At 41.0% G+C, this 22,308-nt stretch overlaps 1 protein-coding gene across 3 annotated transcripts in view; it reads left to right on the forward strand.

Annotated features, from left to right (window-relative positions):
* Positions 1-5,869: 5,869 nt before the first annotated feature.
* LOC126386189 (alpha-tectorin-like) overlaps positions 5,870-22,308 on the forward strand; it is a 42,010-nt gene continuing 25,571 nt past the window's right edge. For all 3 annotated transcript variants that reach the window (XM_050038367.1, XM_050038365.1, XM_050038366.1), the window contains exons 1-7: positions 5,870-5,941; positions 12,517-12,625; positions 15,130-15,367; positions 16,536-16,692; positions 18,409-18,502; positions 18,616-18,678; positions 21,711-21,913. In XM_050038367.1, coding sequence (XP_049894324.1) covers positions 5,908-5,941; positions 12,517-12,625; positions 15,130-15,367; positions 16,536-16,692; positions 18,409-18,502; positions 18,616-18,678; positions 21,711-21,913 — 898 coding nt within the window. In that variant the 5' untranslated portion in view covers positions 5,870-5,907. The remainder of the gene's footprint in view (positions 5,942-12,516; positions 12,626-15,129; positions 15,368-16,535; positions 16,693-18,408; positions 18,503-18,615; positions 18,679-21,710; positions 21,914-22,308) is intronic.

Genomic DNA, 22,308 nt, shown 5'->3' on the forward strand with positions numbered 1-22,308 from the left:
AAACACCTTCTAAAGTGCAGATATTTCCAAACCCTGTCTACTTTGAATCCTTGTGGACGTTTTAAATGTAGCATTTGTAAAACATTGACGGCATCTCCTCAATTGGCATTATTGCCTTGTGTAATGAGCATGCGCCAGAAACAACAACAAAAATGGTGGACTGCCAGTTTGTTTACATTTGTTATGTACCTCATCCATACACATAGGCTCTGTCAAATTTGGGTTTCACTGTAGCACTTTGGGTGTACCACTTTGACCTTAACTAATTACGTATCAGTATGTATAAATAAAGAAATTAGTAACTATTGTTTATCTGTTAATACGGCCAAAGAAAATTAAGCTAACTATGCGCCCTCAGAATCTTCCTATCTGGTAATTGATGTATCATTGACGCAGCCTTTATCGCCACCTACTAGCCCAGTGGGCATTTGGGGTTGTTTTTGCCCTTGAGTGGGGACGGTGATATTTTGTAAAATGAGGGTCCTGTGGACAGATTTCTTTTTTAAACAGAGGGAAAAATATCTGTTTACAAAAATATCCGTAGGCTACACATGTAGACAGTTCCTGAGAATGACAAATTAAAAAACAAATATAAATACTAAACCAATGAAATTAGTTTTTATTACAAGATACAACAAATTCATGCAAGCCAGATTCAGAGAGCTGCATGGCTGCATATTCATGTTCTAACAAAAGAGTTGCAGAGTGGAAAAAACAGTTTCAATTTGCTAGGGAACACCAAGAATTCATTAAAAGCGTCTTTATGTTTGACTGAGGTGGAAAAGTTGGTGTATCGATAAAAACAAAATTTCAGAAAGTGCTATGGAAACAAAGTCTTCGATCAACATCTGTTAAACTGAGCTCTTTCGACAGGGGGAGGGGGATTCTTGAAGAGGAGGAGCAGGCTATGACCTAGAGGTATTGTCAATCACACTAGTAGACCAAATTTTATGCATAATTGATATGCTTTAAACAGGGGTCCCTCACATTTTCATGGACAAAATTTCAAAACTTTTCCATGACTTTTCAAGCACCAATAATAAAAAAATTTTTGCCTGCTGTTTTTCAAACATATCAGATTCAAACTCTGTTAAAATATAATTTCAGCTAGTGGGCATACATGAAGGGAGAGACAGAGCGCTGGGAGAAAATGACAAAATGTACATGATGGCTAACAAAACATCACACATCAGCACATATTAAAGCAACGTAACACTGACAGATACATTTTCATTACCACTGACTGTTTTTCCAAACACTGAGCATGCCTTTTCTGGTAATAACCAAGTGCAGCACAAGAAGAATGCCGAGCACAAGACTACTGACGCCAGCACTGATACTCAAAACAAGACTTAGTATTGCAGTACTGATGCTTTAGGTACTCAGCCGCCCAACTTCAGCGTTCAGGACTTCCTCTGGCTGCTAAATTTAAAATTTCATTTACTGGTACAGTTCCTCCAGACTTTTTAGATCTTATTGGACTTTACTGCATCAAATCATGAACATACAAGGAGTCATTTTGTTTGTGACACAGTTTTTATGTTCGGGAAAACAGCAACTTTTATGTGTGGCAGGAGTGTTTCATCTGTGTTGAGCTGTCTCTGCTCACCGTTCAGACGTGCTGTTGATGTTAATCATGTTGTCATCGTTGTACTCATTCTCTGTTACACAGCTAGAGGGCAACAAACAGCAAAAACAAACACACAAAGCACCCAAACAGCCGACTGCTTTATACAAGGACCAGCTATGGAGGAAGCATTCAGATCCTGCATGTAAAGGCACTAACACCACACTGTAAAAATACTCTGTTTCAAGTAAAAGTCCTACAGTCTTAAAGCATGTAAGTATAATCAGGAAAATGTACTTTAAATATTTAAAATACTCAATACAGATAAATGTCCCTGTGACTGTCACACTATCATATATTCTACCATTAGATTATTATTATTAATATTATTATTATATTAATGTAGAAGGATTTTGCTGTTGTAGTTGATTGCGGTGGAGCTCGTTTTTAACTGTTAACTAAAGATTGTTCTCATTATAGATATACTACTGATTTGTTTCTTATTTAATTAAAATTCTTAAAATAGTGAGAGATGCCATTATAGTTACCCAGAGGCCAAGTGACACATTTATAATAATTGTTTTATTCAACCGTCAGTCCAAACCTCATCATTAAACATAAATTAAACTATCATAACAATTTAAAGGTAAAGAATCAAATCCTCAAACTTGTGAAGTTGGAACCATGGATCTTTTTTTAATGAAAAATGACTTAAAAGGTAATGATGTAAAATAAGAATCATGTTTCTACAGTAGCCCACAGCAGACAAGATAAACACATTCACATTTTTATGTTGGCCACCGTAGTTGGCAGCCCCGGTGTGACAGATGTTTTTCAAACATGAAACTGCTTTATTTCATTTTCACCAGTTTAAAATACCTGCTCTGTTTGCTTTGGAGAGGAAGAGAGTTCTGTGGATTATTGACCTTTCACTAAGTGATGGTCTGACAGGCTGTCAGAGTAAGCATGGAGCCCACACTGTAACTAACTGCACTCCCTAAAGAAATATGATCATATTTTTGTAAAAATGAAACAGTGATTGCAGAGAGAAGCAGACAGAGGGGTCTGACAGTGTGTTTGAAGGATATATCCAGGATGTCAAACTGACTCAGCAGCAACAACAGGTTAAAAAGACAAAGATAGTTAGAAGCTAAAGCCGAACTATAGGCTCCAGATCACAGTGTAAAAGTGAACCACCACATCACTGCTGATCGCCACACAAGACAATGAATATAAAGGGAAACTTTGCTGATATTGAACCAGCTGTATGGCATCACAGTGTGTGCAGATGAACTGTGTTTGACTTTGCCCCCGTGCCGCTGCCAGCGCCCAGACCTCCAACGCCGAACAGGCAGGGATCTCCAGGGGAAGTCAAACAACGTTCATCTGCACACACTGTGATGACACACAACTGGTTCAATATCAGCAAACTTTCCCTGCTTCCCTTCACTGGTTCCTGTACAGCAGGGTCGGTCTTTGTTTCACTGTTACAATCATTAAAAAGCAAAAGCAGCATGTGTATACATTCAGTAGGCTATATCTTCAGTAGCTAGCTAGCTAACCCTACACTTTTCAGGGTTTGATTTTGGAACAGGGAAGAAACGTATATCTTTTTCCAACCTCTCCAGGTAACGAGTATCATTAATACACGACGTGCCCCAGGCACAACATTTAGCTCCAAATCCACAAAACCAGCCTGAAAATGAAGGAAATCTGAAACGACTGCATCAGAGTCAATGGAGCACAGCTGTATTGTTGTCGGACCCTGGTCTGAGCCGGCCCGATGCTACGTTATGATTGGCCAGTCTGCATCCAGAGGCGGGATTTAGTGAAGGGTCAGTAAGGATGACATAATTATAGATTGTGAAAAAAAATATTAATTGTGAAAAGATATGAAGAATTAATCCAGGAGGACATTGAGCAAGGTGTTGCCAAACAATCAATAAATACACTACATCGAGCAGAGCGTCAGAGCTTTGAGGAGGTAATAGACTTTCTAAAATTGGGGGCGGGACTTAGCAAAGGGCCAATTCAGCTCCTGGTTAAAACATTCTGAACACTGAATGAATCCTAACTGGGAGAAGTTTCAGCTAGTTGAAATCTGCAATCCTCACTGCTAGGCGTCACCAGATCCTCCTGAATCTTACACACTGCTCCTTTACAACAATCAGATTAGTAGCAAACTAATTTTCTGTCAATTGATTAACTGTTTCAGCTGTATTTGTGTGAACACATATTTTATAAGCTCCTCATGTGTATCGTATGCACAAATCTTAATCTCAGTTCCATCCTGCCCCTTGCTGCATGTCATCTCCCCTCTCTTTCCCCCTTTCACGTTTAAATACTGTCCTATCATATAAAAGGCAAAACAAATTTAAAAGTAGTGAAGTGAAATTTACAATTTTTGTAGAAAGTGGCATTAAAAGAAAAGACTCAAATGATGCACAAGTACCTGAAATTTGTACTGAAGTACAGTAGTTGAGTAAATGTTAAATACATTCACCACCTCTTTAGATGTATCATAAAGCCCTCCTCCTCCTCCTCCTCCTCCTCCTCCTCCTGCTGTCTAATCCCCCCCAGCTCTCCTGCAGGCTTACATTCTTCCCCGCAGGTAAAAGCAAAAAGTCACGTTATTCTTGTTCAGTTACATTCGGCACCAATTTATACAGATTTGCATGCACCATCATGACCTTTACAGTTCAATCTGTACATGTGCGTACATTCAGTACGTATGTATTAGCATGTTTCTGAAGCAGCTCAACGACAGTCTCACCCAACTTGTTTGCGTCTGTGCCTATAATCTAAAAGATGTATAGACTGTGTTCTTCACATGCAATAATACACTTGAGGGTTTTCGGGGTTAAAGTTATTCAGCTGGATAAATATTAGAAACACCTCTCAGAATAATGCAGTCCTGTACTGTACAACCAACACCAACTATGTCCCTAAAATGACAACAGACACTTTCCTCTATCACAGTGTCGACAACATTACAAGCTTCACAAAGGCTGGTCAAACTGTTTAAAGGAAAAGTTCAACATCATTTTGTAAAGTAAGCTTATTCGCTTTCTTTCTCAAATTAATAGATCCATATTAATCTAATGTGTGCGATTAAAGTACGGAGCTTGAGTCAGGATGTGGTTAGCTTAGCATAAAGACTGGAGGCAGGGGGACACAGTTAGCCTGGCTGTCAAAAAATGCACCTCATCAAAGATCACTAATTAAATATATGTTGTTCTTTTAATTCATACAAAACCAGCAGTGTTGTGCAACACTGAGTTTCTAAATTTTTGCTCTATTTCTTTAACGTTTTGCTGTTTTGTGAAAATCCACTGCACACATTGTCCTATAATTGAGTACAACAAAACCAGTTGGGGGAGGCAACACAGAAGAGCAATCTGTAACTTTCATCAGCCTGTCACACAGTCATCACACTAGAGACACACAAAAAAAGAGAGTGGGACACAGTGTGAGAGAGAGCAGAGTCCCACAGGTGAAGGAGACAAATAGGAAAATCCACGGAGACGTCAGCATCAAACTTCATCTCTCTGAGGGTAAGACAACCAATGCTTTCTATCTCTTTTCTGCACATCCTCAGGACAGCTGAAGGAAAACTGTTAGCCACACTGGAATAAACAGAGGCTTGAATTTGTATAAAGAAGATACAGTAATGGAGGCTGAAGTCGTGTGCACCTTCAACACTGCAGACGCAAACCAAACTGAGCAAAATAAGTATAGGCCTAAAACATCATAAGACAAATCGATAGTCCTGGTGATGATGTGAGCATCAAAGTGTGGTTGTCTTTGATTCTACTAAAAAGGGGAAAGATGCTCTGAAGAGCTCACTGAATAGTTGCCTCTTTATTGGTTATGTCGCTTTTGTAAATAATTCACAATCTAGGTATCGACCCTTGACCCCTGTGAAATCAGATTAGTGATATGGTTCGATTTAAATAAAACCTGAGGACAGAAACTTTATTTTACTTTTGCAATTTTCACAGATTTTTATTCACTGGTTACGAAGCTGCCTGTAGTTACTGTCAGTTTCCCCAAAAAACTCACAGATTTTACACGACTGCTGTTCCATATCAGGCTCTTATATCTGAAAACTTCAGGATTCAGATAATATGCATTTTGAAACAAGTCTTGCGAGCCAAACCTAAATTCTACATCAGTGATACTCAACTTACTGTACATCTCGCAGGGTGAATCTGACCCCAGACAGGGTGCTGGGTGGCTCCCCAACAGGACTGCACAGTTAATCAAAATATTATCCAAATCGCAGGGGCGGCAATTTTTAAAAAAAGGTTACAACATATCGTTCTAAATGACGGATTGTGATGCTACAGAGATGCCCAAGCCTACAAATCATAGGTAAGGGAACACACTTGTTTGGTGCAGACTCCTGCAAAAATCATATCATCTTAATTTTTTGAATTTTTCAGTGACAATGAAATGTAAAAATTAGGATTCCTACTAAAATTGTACTCATTTCATAATCACAATATCTGTCAAAAATAATTTCAATATGATTAATTTTGTATATACCCCCAAGTTTTCTGAATCTCAGTGAAAATACTCACACTGCGATTTTATTTTCTTACTTTTTATATACATAAGGTGCCAAAAACACTCCTGCACACACACGCAGCTGCTGCAACCGGCCCCTGGCCTTCTGATATTTCACAAACGTGGCCCCCGGGAAAAGCAGGTTGAGTATCGCTGTTTTTCAGATAGTCTTGGTTATTCTTTAATAGAAACTACATCCACACATTAAGTTCAGGAGGAGTAGTGAGGAGGTGGTAACTTGTTCCATGATCAGTCCAGTTAAATTGACTTCAGTTAAATGGGCCTAAATGGTCATCAGGTTATTATATGGTATGTGCTGTGTGCAAGGCCGTAGGTTTCATTGTAACAAATGGGGAGGGACAAATATGAAGCAGGGGGTTTGGGGGTCCTCACAAGAAAATTTTGAGCATTAAAAACCTAATTTCCTGCACTCTGGTGAATTTTTATGCACCAATTTGTGCATTTTTTTGCATAATTTTATGCTGTAGTCTGAAGAATAAAATTTGTTTTTATTCGGATGGACAAATTGAACATTCAGGGAAGCGTGTACCCTGCTTCCCCCTTGGTACCTCCAGCTATGACTGCGTGTGTCACCAGCTCTGTTTGTCTACATAAAGTAAAGTATGAGTGACTGACAATGTGCAAGAGTCAGTTGTTTTTCTTTCTTTTTAAAAAGGGTTTTGATTATTTATTACATGAGTGGAGGTCGTCTTTATATAAGGAATCCTACCCGCTATAAAACACTGCAGGAAGCCTTGACGTTCCCCGTGGCATGTGCGAACACAGTGTCCTCTGTGGCTCTGGAGCAACTTTGTCAAGTCTGGCAAAATAACCCTGACCTGATGATGTCGTAGTGATGTCATCAGGGTTGTCTCAGTTTGGGCTTACAGGCCGCAAATTAAAAACAGAAAGCCTGTGCCCAAAAAACGGCAGTGGGGTTGTTTAAACAGGCAGAGACGGTTTAAGAAATTAAAAGTGGCATTATGGGAAATGTAGATAAGATTAGATAAGATAATACTGGATAAGATGGTAAGAAAGATAAACCTTTGTTGATCCACAGACAGGAAATTACGATGCTGTAGGAGCACAAAGACAGACGTAAGTGTAGATAGGGAAGTAAAATACTGCTACTACCACCGCCACTACTATTACTACTACTGTCACTATCAATTTATAAAAAATCTGTATTAGTCAGCACTGAGATAACCCATCAGCCTGACAGGTGTGGCATATCAAGATGCATCATACACATCAAAACAGCATCATTACTACATTACTACACATTACTACACATTACTACACACGTGTGCTGTGGGGTGGTAACAACAAAAGGCTGCTTTAAAATATGCAGTTTGATCATGCAACACGATGCCACAGATGTCACAAGTTTTAAGAGAGTGTGTCATTGGCATGCTGACTGCAGGGATGTCCTGCAGAGCTGCTGCCCTGGACCTTAATATTGGTTTCACTATCATAAGCTGTCGTCAATGTAATTTCCGTTAATTTGGTAGTACATTCAACCAATCCAAAGTCTTAGATCTTTCACTTTAACCTGGGATGTGTTGCCTTTAAATTTCTATTATGTTATATAATGTAGTAAGACAATCTAACTTCTCAACATAATATAATATACTATAGCACAGCATAGTAGGGTATAGTAGTATAATATAGTTCATGTAATAATAATAATAGAAAGATCATAAAAGGAAAACAATGAGGGAGCTGTTAAATGCAAAGAAGTGAGAACATTTCATCAGCACAATTATGTGTACAAACACAGACTGGTGCGTCTCCTCAGGCAGAATAAGGAGTGTTTTTACGCTGACGTGTCTCCGAGATTAAAGGAAATATGAAGAAGTGACATCGTGATTACAGCTGAGAACACAAAACAATGGCGGGACCCAAAAGAACTTTGTCACAGCAGGTATTTTGACGTCACAGAGGGAAAAGCACAGGTGCTTTAGTTTCAGGCCTCACTGCCGTGACTTACTGAGACACTTAAAAAGAACAAAAATAGAACAGAGCAATTATTATATAATTAGTAACAAGTGTACTTTTCTTACTACAACAACTCAGTTACGTCTGCTGCAGGATGACAGTCGCCACGTCATGTCTTCCTTCTTTATATCTTGCAACATGAGGCAGCCTGTAGAGGAGCACCTTGTATTCCACAGTAACTGCATGTTGAAGCCTTTAGGTGCCTGCATTTGTGCACGCAATGAGCACATTCAATTCTCTGTCAGCATATAAAGGAAACAACTACAGAACAGAAGCCTTTATAATATATATATTTATATTTATTGATATATTTATATATTAGGCGGCATGGTGGTACAGTGGTTAGCATTGTCGCCGCACAGCAAGAGGGTTCCTGGTTTGAACCCAGGGTGGGGGAGCCCCTCTGTGCGGAGTTTGCATCATCTCCCCGTGTGGGTTTTCTCCAGGTACTTCAGCTTCCTCCCACAGTCCAAAGACATGCAGGTTAATTGGTGACTCTATTGTCCGTAGGTGTGAATGTGAGTGTGAATGGTTGTCTGTCTCTATGCGTCAGCCCTGTGATAGTTTGGCGACTTGTCCAGGGTGTACCCTGCCTCTCGCCCAGCGTCAGTTGGGATAGGATCCAGCCCCTCTGTGACCCCCAACAGGATAAGCAGTTACTGAAAATGATTCAATTCTGGTCCAGCCCACCTGCAGTCAAATAGGCAGTAATTATAATACATACTGGGGGGGAAGACATGGCCCCTAGTTTTCAATAATATAATAGTTATTGTAGTCGGAAAAGCACAGGTGTTAATGATGTATTCATTCAAATAAACACAAGAAGTTTGTGCTCTAGAGAAAGCATCAGCACTCAGTGGATAACCTCCTAAGCCCTATGATAAGCTATTATGGCAAGGCTTAACTATACAGACCAGTGAGCAGTGATAACTAATAATTGCTCTGTTCTATTTTTGTTCTTTTTAAGAGTCCCAGTACATCATAACACTGAGCCCTACAACTGATGCACGTGTGCTTTACCCACTGTGACATGTCAAAATGTCTGCTGTGAAAAAGTCCTATAGGGTCCTGCTATTGTTTTGCTTTTGTTGTGTTCAGGGCTGTAATCACAGTGGCACTTCTTGCCACATATTTTCTTTTATATTCGAGACATGTCAGCGTAGAAATGCTCTTGATCCTATGCCACTCCCCTTCCCCTCTACTAATTCATATGCTATCATGTCTAAAAGCCGGTTACCAGAAACTTGCGGCTCCCCGCTGGTCAGTTAACGGGAGTGAGGGGACAGGAGTCAATGATGCTATGAAACAGTCAATGAAACAGTTTTTTTTAACAATTGTGAATCGCTGCAGAGGTTTCTCGAGCATACAGTCATACATGTGCACATGACATATGAGGCTGATTGGTCCAGTAGTTTGTGAGATTAGCTATGGACAGAAGGATACACAGACTCACGCACGCAAACACAACAAAATGCGTGATCCCCTCCAGGCTTACTGTAACAGGCAACCCAAAATAATCATTAGTAAATGTAGGCTAATCATAATCTTAGGGTGTTTTCACATACAGTCCTTTTCAGCCCTCTAAGTGTACCCAGAGCGGTGACTCAGCGTTTTTTTGCGCATACACTCCAAGAGAACGCAGACCCCCCTGAAGCTTCAAGTCCGCGGTGCCATTCACTTAACCTGTGCACTGTGAACACAAAGTGCTCCAGGTTCACTTTGTCGAAAACAGATGAAAACACATTAGCCTGTAATGCTTGCAAGGAGCAAGATGAGGAGTAGTTTGGTCCACGGAAGATACTACACGTCTCCAGATGTGGAATGTAGAATACATCAAACGACAACAGTCTACAGCACAGAAAGGCTGAGGTTTTTTGTCTAATTTTAAGTTCATCTGAAAGCGAGGGGCTTCATAACCGCACTGCAGTGCCACGTCAAAGTAAAAACAAAACTATGTCAATATATATCATATATAGTGTGAACAGAAAGAGAACGGAGGCCCCGTCAGAGCTGAAGCTGACCAGAAAGAGAACTGAACCCTCTTTCAAATGAACTGACAATGACAATGTGACAATGTGAACACAAAAAGAACTGGGTCCCTTTTCTGTTGGTCCAATGTTTGGTGCACTTTTAAGTGACCCGCACTGCAGACTTGAAGCAGGGTCTTCAAAGGGGTCTGAGTTCTCTTGGAGTGCTGAGTCATTGCTCTGAGCCCACTTAGAGGGCTGAAAAGGACCAAGTGTGAAGACACCCTTTGATAAACTTAACAAAGTGCCATCATTATTATTACTGGTTCTTGTATTCAAGTGTACTGCAGTTTGCGTGTGATTTGTCCAAGTGGTGTTGCCATAGAAGCAGTTGCTCTACGGTTGTAGGAGGGCACAATCAGTAGTCCTTTTTACACAGAGGTCGCACTATAGGGCCACGACAAAGTCCAATCTTTATGCCTCCTTTGCGTTTCTACACAGAATCAAGCAATGGTGGCATCATGCTGCTCCAATGTGTGATTTTAGACACCATGCCAGCATCGTGGAAGCAAAAGACGCATGATGAATGTAACATTCAACAACAGCATCAGCCTCTAGGGTGTCATATACGCATCAGCTTTATAAATAATAACAATGGCAAAACATGGCAACAACAAACAATTACGATCCCTGTTATATGGCGGCTGATCTTGCCCTCTGCTTGGAAGGTAAGGAACTTCCTCACCTCATTGTCTCCCCAGTTTGCGGACATTTTCAGCTGCTGCTCTACTTCTTTGAGTTAGCCGCTTACTGCTACTATCTACTTTTTAAATCCCTTGATGATGGGCTGCACATTCAACATGCTGTCAAAACATCACATTCGTCCTGTCCACAGTCCCATCCTGCCGGCTGTCCCTTTTACACAGACATCAATTCGGCGCTATAACTACCTCCCTATTTCGTTATTTTCAAATGTCTTAAAAATTAAAAACTATAATGTAACATAAGTTATATGTAGGCTATATCACTTTAGAATGTTTATATATTTCATAGGTGATTATGGCCCTGGGTGGAAGGCTTAAGCCTCAGTTATGCTTTCCACATGGACGGTCATATGGATGTGAGCCGATGCAGAATCATGACAAGGAAACATTTGGATCTGTTATTCTGGACTTCTACTTACCACATCCATGAGGGTCTCACAGCCACAGCGATGTCACATCATGAGACACGCCCCTTTGAGGGGGTCCTCTGCAAAGGGTTTTCTCATGTACATGCTCGTTCAACATTTTCTAACTACACAAATGCGGAGTGGTGGAGGGAATGGAAAAGCCATGCCGTAGACATGAGTTTGCGATACACTGCCCCCTACAGTTTGGGGGGACATTGGCTTGCTGCAAGGAGAAACCTGCATGGAGTAAAAAAGATCCAAAGGTTTCCTCATCATACGGATTACTGTTAATTTATCATGTTGATCTGTTCTGTACGACATCTATTGCACGTCTGTCCGTCCTGGAAGAGGGATCCCTCCTCAGTTGCTCTTCCTGAGGTTTATACCGTTTTTTTCCCCCGTTAAAGGGGCATTTTTGGGGAGTTTTTCCTTATCCGCTGTGAGGGTCCTAAGGACAGAGGGATGTCGTATGCTGTAAAGCCCTGTGAGGCAAATTGTGATTTGTGATATTGGGCTTTATAAATAAAATTGATTGATTGATTGATTGATTGATCGTTGAGATTCCATGTCAGGTCATGTCCATGCAGAAAGCATCAATCAAATTTTTTATATTATGTAAAGTAAACAAGTTGTAATAGCAAAGAGTACAAGTACTTAGTGCCATGTTATCATATACCGTATACTTCTGGATTATTATTACTGAAGAATTACATGTAAGCAGGATTTTATCATCTTAAAGGAAGAGCTAACAATTAGGGGCTGTACACATGCCGCGATTTTTTGCACCCTCAAATTTTTTGTTTTTAATATGGACGCATGGCAGGTGCACTCAAACACCAGAGTGACGATGTTGTGGCGGGCACGCATACCCAAGGGCCTATTTTTCAAGGCACCACAGCTGCAACCTGAGAACAACAGAGTAAAACTTTTGGAATGCAGCAGCATGTGTCGCAAATCATGTGAGGAGGAACAACCAATCACAGCCCACAGATATCTTCCCCTTCTTCTGTAAATATCAGTCGGTGATACAGAAAAGGCGCAAGAGTAGCATCCGACCTAGTGTTTTCCAGGCAGTTAAAGACGCAGTATGTGTACTGCCTCTAGCAGTCTGTCTTAAAACAACATTCAGATGCTCCTATGTACATGAAAACAGGTTCTGCTTGCTGTAATTGTTCATACATGCCATTTAAGCATCACAAAAAAAATGTTGTTTGTAACGATTGCTGTGATTCTGTCTCTTCCAGCTGCGTCTCTTCCTGCCTCATCCAACATGCTTCGTCTGCTGCTCTACGTGACTGCGGTCCTCCATTTTAGTACATTTGGCTCCACGCAGGTTTGCCTGGGAGAATCTGAGTAAATATCTTTGATTTATTTTTAAAAGAAAGTGCTGTGAAAAAGGTTTAAGTAACTCACGTAAATTAAATCTCCTAAAGAGGGCCCAAAAAAACCTTTCCTACCTCCTATAAAGAAAGTCTGTTTGAGTGAACACAGGCGACATTTGACCAAGTATTAGAAATACATCTCAAGTCTCCCAGCAGAACTACAGTGTTTCTGCACATTGCCCTCTTCAGGAACCCAGCCCTGAAAAAAGTTTGATACTCTAAACTGCTATTCAGTACATAGGCACAGTCATAGCCTTCCTCTTCGATTTGCCAGTTGCATAGAGACAACTAATCTCATCCAGGGGGCTCTTGAGAATCTCCACAGCTGCCTGGGATCTCTAACGCTGGGCAACCCCAGAAAAAAGATTGCAGACCAGTCTGGGAGTCTGGTTCCATAACTAAAGTGCAAGTGCAAACATAAGCCCAATTGTAATTAGTTAGTTAGTAAATCCTAAAGGTCAGTTTTCGACTTTACGACTAATGCTACGGACAATGGACCATCCCTAAAGTCATCTCTAGCACAGCTCTAGAGATGACAATGCTGTTCTGACTATCAGTCCACCACTTCGATCCAAACTGAAATATCTCAACAACTATTTGATGAATTGCAATGACCTTTGGTTCAGACATTCATGTCACATCCCGTCCTGCCACATAAGGTCATGTTCTGTTGTTTTCCATATTTCTACAGTGTCTCCTGTTTCATTTCGGTCAGTTGCCTCTTGTCTTGATCCAAATCCACTTTGCATCAGGTTTCCTGTCTGTGTCTTCTTGCTCCTAGTGTATTAAGTCTGTTGGTGCTTCTCAAATTCAAGGATGCTTCCTTGGTGGGATGGGTCCTTCCAAGACAGGTCCTACAGAGGCTGGGCAAGACTCCCTCCTAGCATTCGGTGAACTCACATTGGAACAGGCTAGGTCTGTGGAGTCCATAGTATGGCCAGATCTTGTTATCAGGCACAAACTAATGATGGAACCACAAAGCAGACTCCAGACAGAATAATCAAGCACAGGTCTGTCCACAGGCAACAGTCCAACAGCCAAAGGTATCTAAATTAGCAGGCAAAAGGTAATAAAGAGGACCAAAGGTCTGAACAGACACTAGGAATACTAAGACAAAAATGCTGGAACTCTCACACTTAGGCAAAAAAGAGCTGGCGTGGAGGAAAGGGAAGACACATGGTGCTTCTCAAAGCCAAGGATGCTTCCTTGGTTGGACAGGTCCTTCCAATTTGGGTCCTACAGAGGCTAGGCAAGACTCCTTCCTATCATTTGGTGAGCACACATTGGAACAGGCAAGCAAGAACCCATGCGTACATAAAAAGGCCCCGCTTCAATTCTGGCAAATCATGCACAAAGAATTGTAGGTACTTCATGCCCGCTGAGGCTACACACATGAATCCTTCAGAATTCTCTAAAGGAAGGACTCCATCTTCGGTAGAATTCAAAGGATCCTTGACATTGGAAAAGTCCTTCAAGATTTGATAACAACGACAGCAGCCTCCTTGAAAGTCAGCTTTTTTAGGACCCTTCCTTGACTTTGAGAAGCACCATGTGCCTCCCTTCCTTCTGGGCCAGGTCTTATTTGCCTTAGTGTGAGAGTTCCAGCATTTCAGTCTTAATAAAATAAATAAATAAAACAAAATATTCCTAGTGTGTGTTTAGAGGTTTGCTCCTCTTGGTCATGTATTCTCTGTCTTTGGGCTTGAATAGCAATGCAAGGTTTTTCCGGGTCTGGGGAGTCCATAGTATTGCCAGATCTTGCTATCAGGTACAAACTAACGATAGACCCACAAAGCAGACTCCAGATAGGATAAATGTTGAGGGGTTTAAATCGAGCACAGGTCTGTCCACAGGCAATCAGTCCAACAGCCAAAGGTATCTAAATCAGAAGACAAAAGGTAATAAAGAGGAATGCCCACTGAGGGGAAGGAGAATTTTCTGAGGTAAGGACTTGGTCCTAGTGGAATTTGAAGGATCCCTGACACTGAAATTGTCCTTTTGCGGGATTCAATAATGTTGCCTCCTTGAAATTCAGCCATTTAAGGATCCTTCCTTGACTTTGGAAAGCACCATAAATACACTAGAAGAGGAAAGACAATGTGGCACTGGTGCAATATGCTAACGTAGAGCAGGCAATTACACAGGCGGGAAACTTGACAGGAAGTGGATCTGGAACAAGACAAAATGTAAATGACTAAAATAAAACAGGAAACACAGGAAAAACAAAACATGGAAAACAACAGAAAAAGGTAAACAATATGTGTCTGATATCAGCTTGTTGGCATTATCATCGTCACCATGTAAGCATACTAATGTTAGTACAGCCTCATGGAGACACTAGCATGTAGACTTTTATTCTTGCTTCTGCAGGGCTTTTGCTTATTGTGTGTTATCAATATAAAACCGCCAGTAAATCTTTTCTCATGCGGATGATATTATTTTGTTCTTGTATTTGTCCCTCCTCATCTCCACCAGGTGCGCCCTGTGCACTGTGACCGGCCCCACCGTCATCACTGTCCAAGGCCAGGCTCACTCTGTCCAAGATCGCTGTGTGTACACTCTGATAAAGACCTCATCAATCCCAGATGTCAAGGTTAAGGCGACATTCAAGGAACGACGGCGTCAAGATCACCACTTTTTGGACAGTGTGATCCTGTCTCTGGAGGGGGAATCAAGTGGTACAATCAGCCTGGAACAAGGCGGGAGAGTTAAGGTAAGATACACAGTGCCACAGATTGACAGTTTTATCATGTCAGTATAGGATCTTGTCTATTGTGTGATTGTTGATTTGTTCGATCAAATCCACTAATCATGGCTATTCCACTGAAAAACTGATTTTCCTCCAAGATTTTACTATTTTTAGAACAGGTGTGAGCAGGCCATCACTGTGAAGCAACAGTGCTAACCACAGACCCACATATTTCACTGCTGGAAAGATGGTCTTTTCATTGAACTGGGCTGTCTATGCAGTAGAGAGATGCAAATGCTTTTGAAATTGGTGCTACATGACCAGAGAAGTGCTCTGAAGTGCACTGGCCTTCACTTGCAAAATGTCACTCAAAGAGACTCAAATGCTCTGTTTAGACCTGGTATTAACATGCGTTTTGGGTGATCTGATCGCAAGTGGACAGCACTAAATGCAAGTGTAAATGACCGCCAAGAAGCATTGTGATCCGATCACTCAAACCTTGCCTCCCAACAAGGACTACGTCATCGGTGCAGGACGTGGTGGGTATTTTGGTGACAGCACGCAAATGCTCCAAAGCGTACCCAATTTATGTTGAGTTGGACAAAGTGTTGCATGACCGTCCCTTGTTTTGCCCAATGGAAGGAGAGATGTTGAATTCTGTTGACAGAGATTTCTCCAGCTGTACTGACACAACCAGTAATGTTAAAGGCAAGCCTGGTACAGAGCAGGTAGCAAAAGTGTCATCGTGATAACTGCATAGGGCAGTAATGTAGTCTAAACACAAGTGGTCAGCTGGAGACGTAAGATGGACACAGGTGTGAACAGCGATGTGTATTGACTGTCCAGTTCATGATAAGATCACACAAAACGCATGTTAATACCAGGTCTAAACAGGCTCACAATGACCACAAAGAGACAAACGACAGAGACATGCAAAACAGCTGCAACAAGACTTACAATCACAAAGGGACACAAAATGACAACAAAGACACACAAAACCACAGAGAGACAAGTAACAACTACAAAGAGATGCACAACAAGGGTTAAAAAAAAAAAGGCTAAAGAACGATCTGTGTGTCTTGCTCCTGAGTAGGAAACATGGTGGGGAGTTCTGCACGTCTGTGCCCAGAGGCCGACTGTCTCACAATCATCCCATGATCTTCCCTCCCTTTTCCTCTCTGCTGTGATGCAGGTGGACGACACAGAAGAGACACTCACCTCCACGGAGAAGGATTTTCACGGTGTGACTCTCTTCAAGACCGAGGCTGGAGTGACGGCAAAGATAATCAAAACTACCTACTCCATGATCGTCTTCTTTGATGGCTACACTGCACAGATATACATTAAAGGTACATCGCAGATGGATAAATGTAGGAACAGCGTTGGAGAGATGTTTGTTACAGAGTATTCAGAGACGTGAGAGTAAACTGTTCCTGGATTTAACACCACAGTTTTTCTTTTAACAATTAGTGTGGAAAAAGGCTTTCATCAATTTTGTGCAGCTCTGTAAGCTGTGTGTTAAGTCATCTCTTTATGGACTGACATGGTGGTTTATCAAAAGGTGCTGTCCTCAGGTCATCTCAAAACAGAGGAATCAGGTTCTGGTTTACACCACTGAATCTCTGGCCCAATGTTTTTTTGTGGATGGTTATTTTCCTGGTTGGGGAAATAGAAAATTAAGGTGTTAGGCAGATGATGCAGAAATAATGGCCCCTGAGAACCCGGTTTTAACTAATTGGTGACTTAATAAGGAACAAAGAAATGTAAAGTCCAAAAAGTTCATGTGCTTCATATAGACTGTATGGGTGTGTTTGATTAGATTTGATTGACAGTAGTCTGGTAACTCAACAACCGTCATTAATATTTGACTCAAATGTTGCAGAATCTTAACTGGTGCACAGGAGTTTGCAGAAATATGCAGCTACTGTGAAAGTTTATACAGGAAAAATCAAATTCAAAGAAACTGAACTATCAAATCAAAAGTACAGCCTATCCTGAAACACACTGTATAATCAATATTTTTTGCAATGCCTCCGCTGCTTCACATCAGCGACTGTTCTTTACTTAGCAGAGGAGGGAGGTGGCTGGGGTGTGACCAGGTTTTGTTCTTTTAACCCCCCAGAGCTACAAATATTTTTCCTTGAGCCTCCCTGACTGACTGGTGGAAAATGCATGATCCTCCCTCCACCATAAATTAGCTTTGAGATTTTTCAACTTTAAGTTTACAAGTTAAAAGTTGAAGACGAAATCCTGGAGTTGAAAAAAGCCTTTTTCACTTTTGTTGTGCATACTGGTTAGTCATTGCAAACGGTTTATTTTTGGCCAAATTTTAAATGTGACACAGCCTAGAATAAAGTGATTTTATATATAACTATTTTAAGCTTAGATTTGGTTGTACTTTTTTCTGAAGGAAGTGTTCGTCCCACATAATGTGCTCACAGACTGTCAGAAATATGAAAATCTAATGCTAATTCCTGTTTTAACAATTTCTGACTATGACAAATGGAATCATTCTGGAGATTTTTAAGGAAAATATGCCTCCCAAAGTCATATTTGTAAGGCGCTTTTAGGGAATGTATAGTTTGCATGCTCCACATTTTGGACTCTTACTGGTCTGGTCTCAGTCTCGATATACTCTGGTCTTGGTCACGACCTGACTCGGTTTAGGTGGTAATGACTTCAACACTAGTAGGTGGACTAAAGTAACACCTTACTTCTCAGATGGTTTGGTGTCATGATTGTCTATTCAGCACCGTCTGTTATGTCACCAGTTTTCTCCATTTTGTTTTAGCGAAGGAAACATCAATAGCCCAGGGCGACAGCACATCAGACTGACAGTATACAATGCATTTTAGGAATGTGCAGCCTGCTGCAGTCAGACACGGAGAGCTTTAAATTCCAATCGAACATTATAGTATTCTTTTTTCTTTTGTTCAAAGTGGAGGCCCCAGGTAACAGCCCTAGAACAATAGTGGGCCTATGAATACGCTGCCGGCCTTACTCATTCTCCTGCATTTGTATCTTTATTATTCATTGATCACATTCTCTCTCCTGAAACTGGCCAGGACCGACTGGACAAGCTCCAGCTGTGGAGGGTTTATGTGGCAACTCCGATGGGGAGTTAAGTAATGAGAAGCTCGATGATGACAGTGAGGATGGGTAAGACCTCTATCACAAACTGCTGTTGAGCTACTGCTGGAGATGAATTTTGGGTTGCTTTGGGGTTGTCTAGGTTCTTTGTGTGTTTGTTTATGCTGTTTTTTGCCCCCTAGCTGTGAGACGCCACACACTGACACCACTGCCAAACCAGACAACTGCGACGAAATGACTACACAGTAAGTAGAAGACACCTGGACACAGTGTGTGTAAAAGCTCAGCACACATAAACTCAGATAATGCTACAGAGTTTATGGCTATTATTATTCTGAGTTAAAAAATAAAATAATGAAAAACTGTTGGGCAGTGAGGACATTTTTACATAGTGGCCACTCTCAGTATTGCAGGATCACACAACACCCACTAGCCAAAAATCACCTTTTCCCCCCATAAACAAGTATAACAAAAGGAGCGGCTGTAAAATGTTGAATACATTTTTCTGAACAAGTGATAATTTGATACAATAAAGTTCAATAAAATCTGAAAGGCGTGGAGGCTCTGTGTCAGTAGATTATTTCAGAAGCCAGAGGAAATCTCAAACACTGAATTTGGGTGGATCAATACTTAAAGACAGTACTGATACAACAGTACTAAGGCTGTACTTGACACCGCCAACTATACTAGCAGTACATACTGATCTGGCCTAAATGTAGCATGTAGTATGCAGTATGCAAGCAAAAGCACACATCTGCTGTATGACAAAAATACCCGGAGGTTGCAGTGATTTGGACCATTTTTTTTTTAGCATTCATCAGGCTAGTCCGAATCCCTTCTGGTATCCCATAATGCAAAGAGCTCGCACCACCCAGCGGCAATAGAGTGCTGCGGGGACGGTGGTTTTTTGTAGGCCATCACGGAAGTTAACATTGCCCTGGTTCCCTCAACAAAAAGCCAGTGTTACTTGGATTACTGCAGAAAATAAGCTCAGTGGCAAATTAACATTTATGAAACTTGTGCAATCAACAAGACTATCTTTACAAATTTACACCACTTTTGAGGCGTAATTGCAATCAGCAGAAGTAAAAAGCTAACGTAAGGCTATAAACAAACTATACCACGGTTACATTACTTCAACGTCACCACCACAACGAGGCTGTAAAGCCATCTTCCAAATGATGTTGTTCTGTAGTCTCATATAACCACTTGATAGCAACCGTCTTTTCTAAGACACGTAAAGGCTTCAAAATTTACAAGTGGGGTTTTACTGATGTATCTTATATTGTAGAAGAAAACATAGTGTTCACCACAGATCTTATTTCAGGCATCTAATCAAAAACCCATTCAAAAAATCTATTGGCCTTAATACGAGGGAACCAGAGGTGCTAACTCATGCTAACTCATTTCTGGGTGTTAGGACTCATTCCTGCAGCACTCTATGGCAGAGGAGAAAGCTCAAAACTCTAAGCTATAATTTTCAAAATGCTGTGGCTGTATCACGGAATGTAGTATTAAGATTTTTTTTTTTTTTTTTTTTTAAAGTTAGAAAAAACTTGTTTAAACTCCACATCTGTGGTCGACTTATCAAGAAAATGGGGTCTACTTAAAATTTACTCAGATGTTTGCAGAGATGTGAGTTCCCGCTATCCGGATGACCAGCATGCCTCACCAGCGGGGTGGTCAATGCCCATGTTACCCCGCCGATACCAGCTTCATCTCAACAAGTCCTTTTGAAATTTGCCACAGGCTTCATTGTCTCTGTTGTGGTTAAACATGAGATATAATTCATTTCAGGCATATCTATTGGGCAATCATAGGTCTACGACCCTGTGTGCACCAAAGTGTTTTTTTTCCCCCCAGGTGAAAGTACTGCACCAGTAAAAAGAAGCTGCAGCATTTTACCCAAAGTTGAACATTTTTCAACACTCAGAAACTCAGAATGCTCAGAAACCCCCCCCGCCCCAAACTTGCAGTGCTCAGCGCAGAATACACGCTCAGCCTCTTCTCACGCTGCTGCCGTTTGTAGTGTAGCATAAATAAGCGATATTCCGAGTGCAAAGAATTTAAAATTCCGCTGCCCTCAGGGAAAAACCTAATTTAATATTTAGTGACACAACGACAGTAGTATTTCAAAAATTAGAACTTGCATTTCGAATACTGTAACATCATAGATAGATTCAACTTCATTGTCTTTGCAGAGTACAAGTGTTTTGAGTATCAATGCTGGCATCAGTGGTCTCATGCTAAGGACCTGATCAATACATTGTGCAGGTTTTAAAAAATGAGGCCCAACACACCACCTGTTTTTTTTAATTGAATGCCACTAGTAAATTAAAAAAACAGCTATTAGTTAGTAGTATCTAGTTCCTAAAATGTTGAGGCAGAGGGTACGTGCTATAGCTCTGGTTGAGGGTGAGAGGTTGTCATTAAATAGTTTGTTGGGCACAGGGAAAGGGAGATCTGTGTGGGTACATGAGACCCTAAAAAACACGGTGGATCATGGGGAGAACCACCAGTTTTCATCCGTTGTTTACCAACTGTGAACTTGTTGTCGTGACCAGTATAGCGCTTTTCCGTTCTGAGTTGACATTTTTTCAACTCAAGGAGTTCAGAGCGCTCTGGCAAAAATGCCAGGTGCCTGGAGCGCGGATGCGAGGTGCATAGCAACGCAAAAACAGTAAGCAAAAAGCTTAATGCTCATTAAAAACAGCTGCTAAAACGCTTTCAGTGTGATCAGTGCCTAAGTCACCTCTTAGGTGCTGCACTCTCTGCTTCACTGTTCTTGCATGCAGAGATAAATATTTGTTATTTACCATTAAAAACTGCTTTTGTTTTAAAAATGCACGGGACTAAGAAATATAATTATGTTAAGAAAAGCAAGGGAAAAAAATGCTTCATATCTGGTAAAACTATTCATAAGCATATTAATGATGAATTAAATTCAAAACACAATAGTTCATTAGCCAATTTTATTTTTTTCCAAAAGTATTCATATCTGTGATTTTTGGTATCAAATCTGAAACGAATTTTGTGGTATCACCAACCCATATACAACACAAATCCTCTAACGGCCATAAAATAAATGCCTTTCTTTTAATAAAAATCATTATGAAAATATTCTCCTGAGCAAGGCCATTAACATAACATCACACAACCGTCCTCAGAAAAGGCCTTCATCTTGTAGTTCATGCTGGTGAACATTTTGGAAATACTCAGTGTTGACTAGATTTCATTCTTCCATCTCCCACTTTCCCTCTCTGACCTCATGGAACAGCTGTAACCTCCTGACGCAGGAATCCTTCACAGCTTGTCATGACAACGTCGCAACAGGGCCCTACGTAACTGCCTGCACAAACACTTTGTGCCATTATCCTGCTGGGGACGGACTCAAGTGTCAGTTCCTGGAGGCCTATGCCAGAGCCTGCAGCCTGTACACCGATGACAACATTGAAAGCTGGAGGTCAAACGCCGCCTGCTGTAAGACTGTCCTTCAATGCTGAGTTATGCAACGAAAAGATGATTTAAAGGGTTGGTTTACTTAGACTTAGATGTTAAACGGATCCTTTGATGATTTTCAACCAGCTTTGGATCATAATGTGGGTAGTATGTGTAAATAAACTGTGGTAAACTTCTCCATCTTACTAGCGCCCAGATCTCCCTGCTCATCTCCTAGCTCAAAGACTATTGCTGGCTGTTGCATGAACTACGGGTAGTATTTTTGCATGAACCTCCATCATAGACACAAAAAGTATAGAAAAGGATTGAGAAAGAGACCCCAACCACATCCCTTCAAACACAGACCAAACTTTTAGATCACTGTTTCAGTACATTTCAAAATAATTTGTTACCAGCCAGCCACCATATTGTTTCCT

The sequence above is a fragment of the Epinephelus moara genome, chromosome 24 (genome assembly GCF_006386435.1).
Source record: "Epinephelus moara isolate mb chromosome 24, YSFRI_EMoa_1.0, whole genome shotgun sequence".
Classification (NCBI taxonomy): Eukaryota; Metazoa; Chordata; class Actinopteri; order Perciformes; family Serranidae; genus Epinephelus; species Epinephelus moara.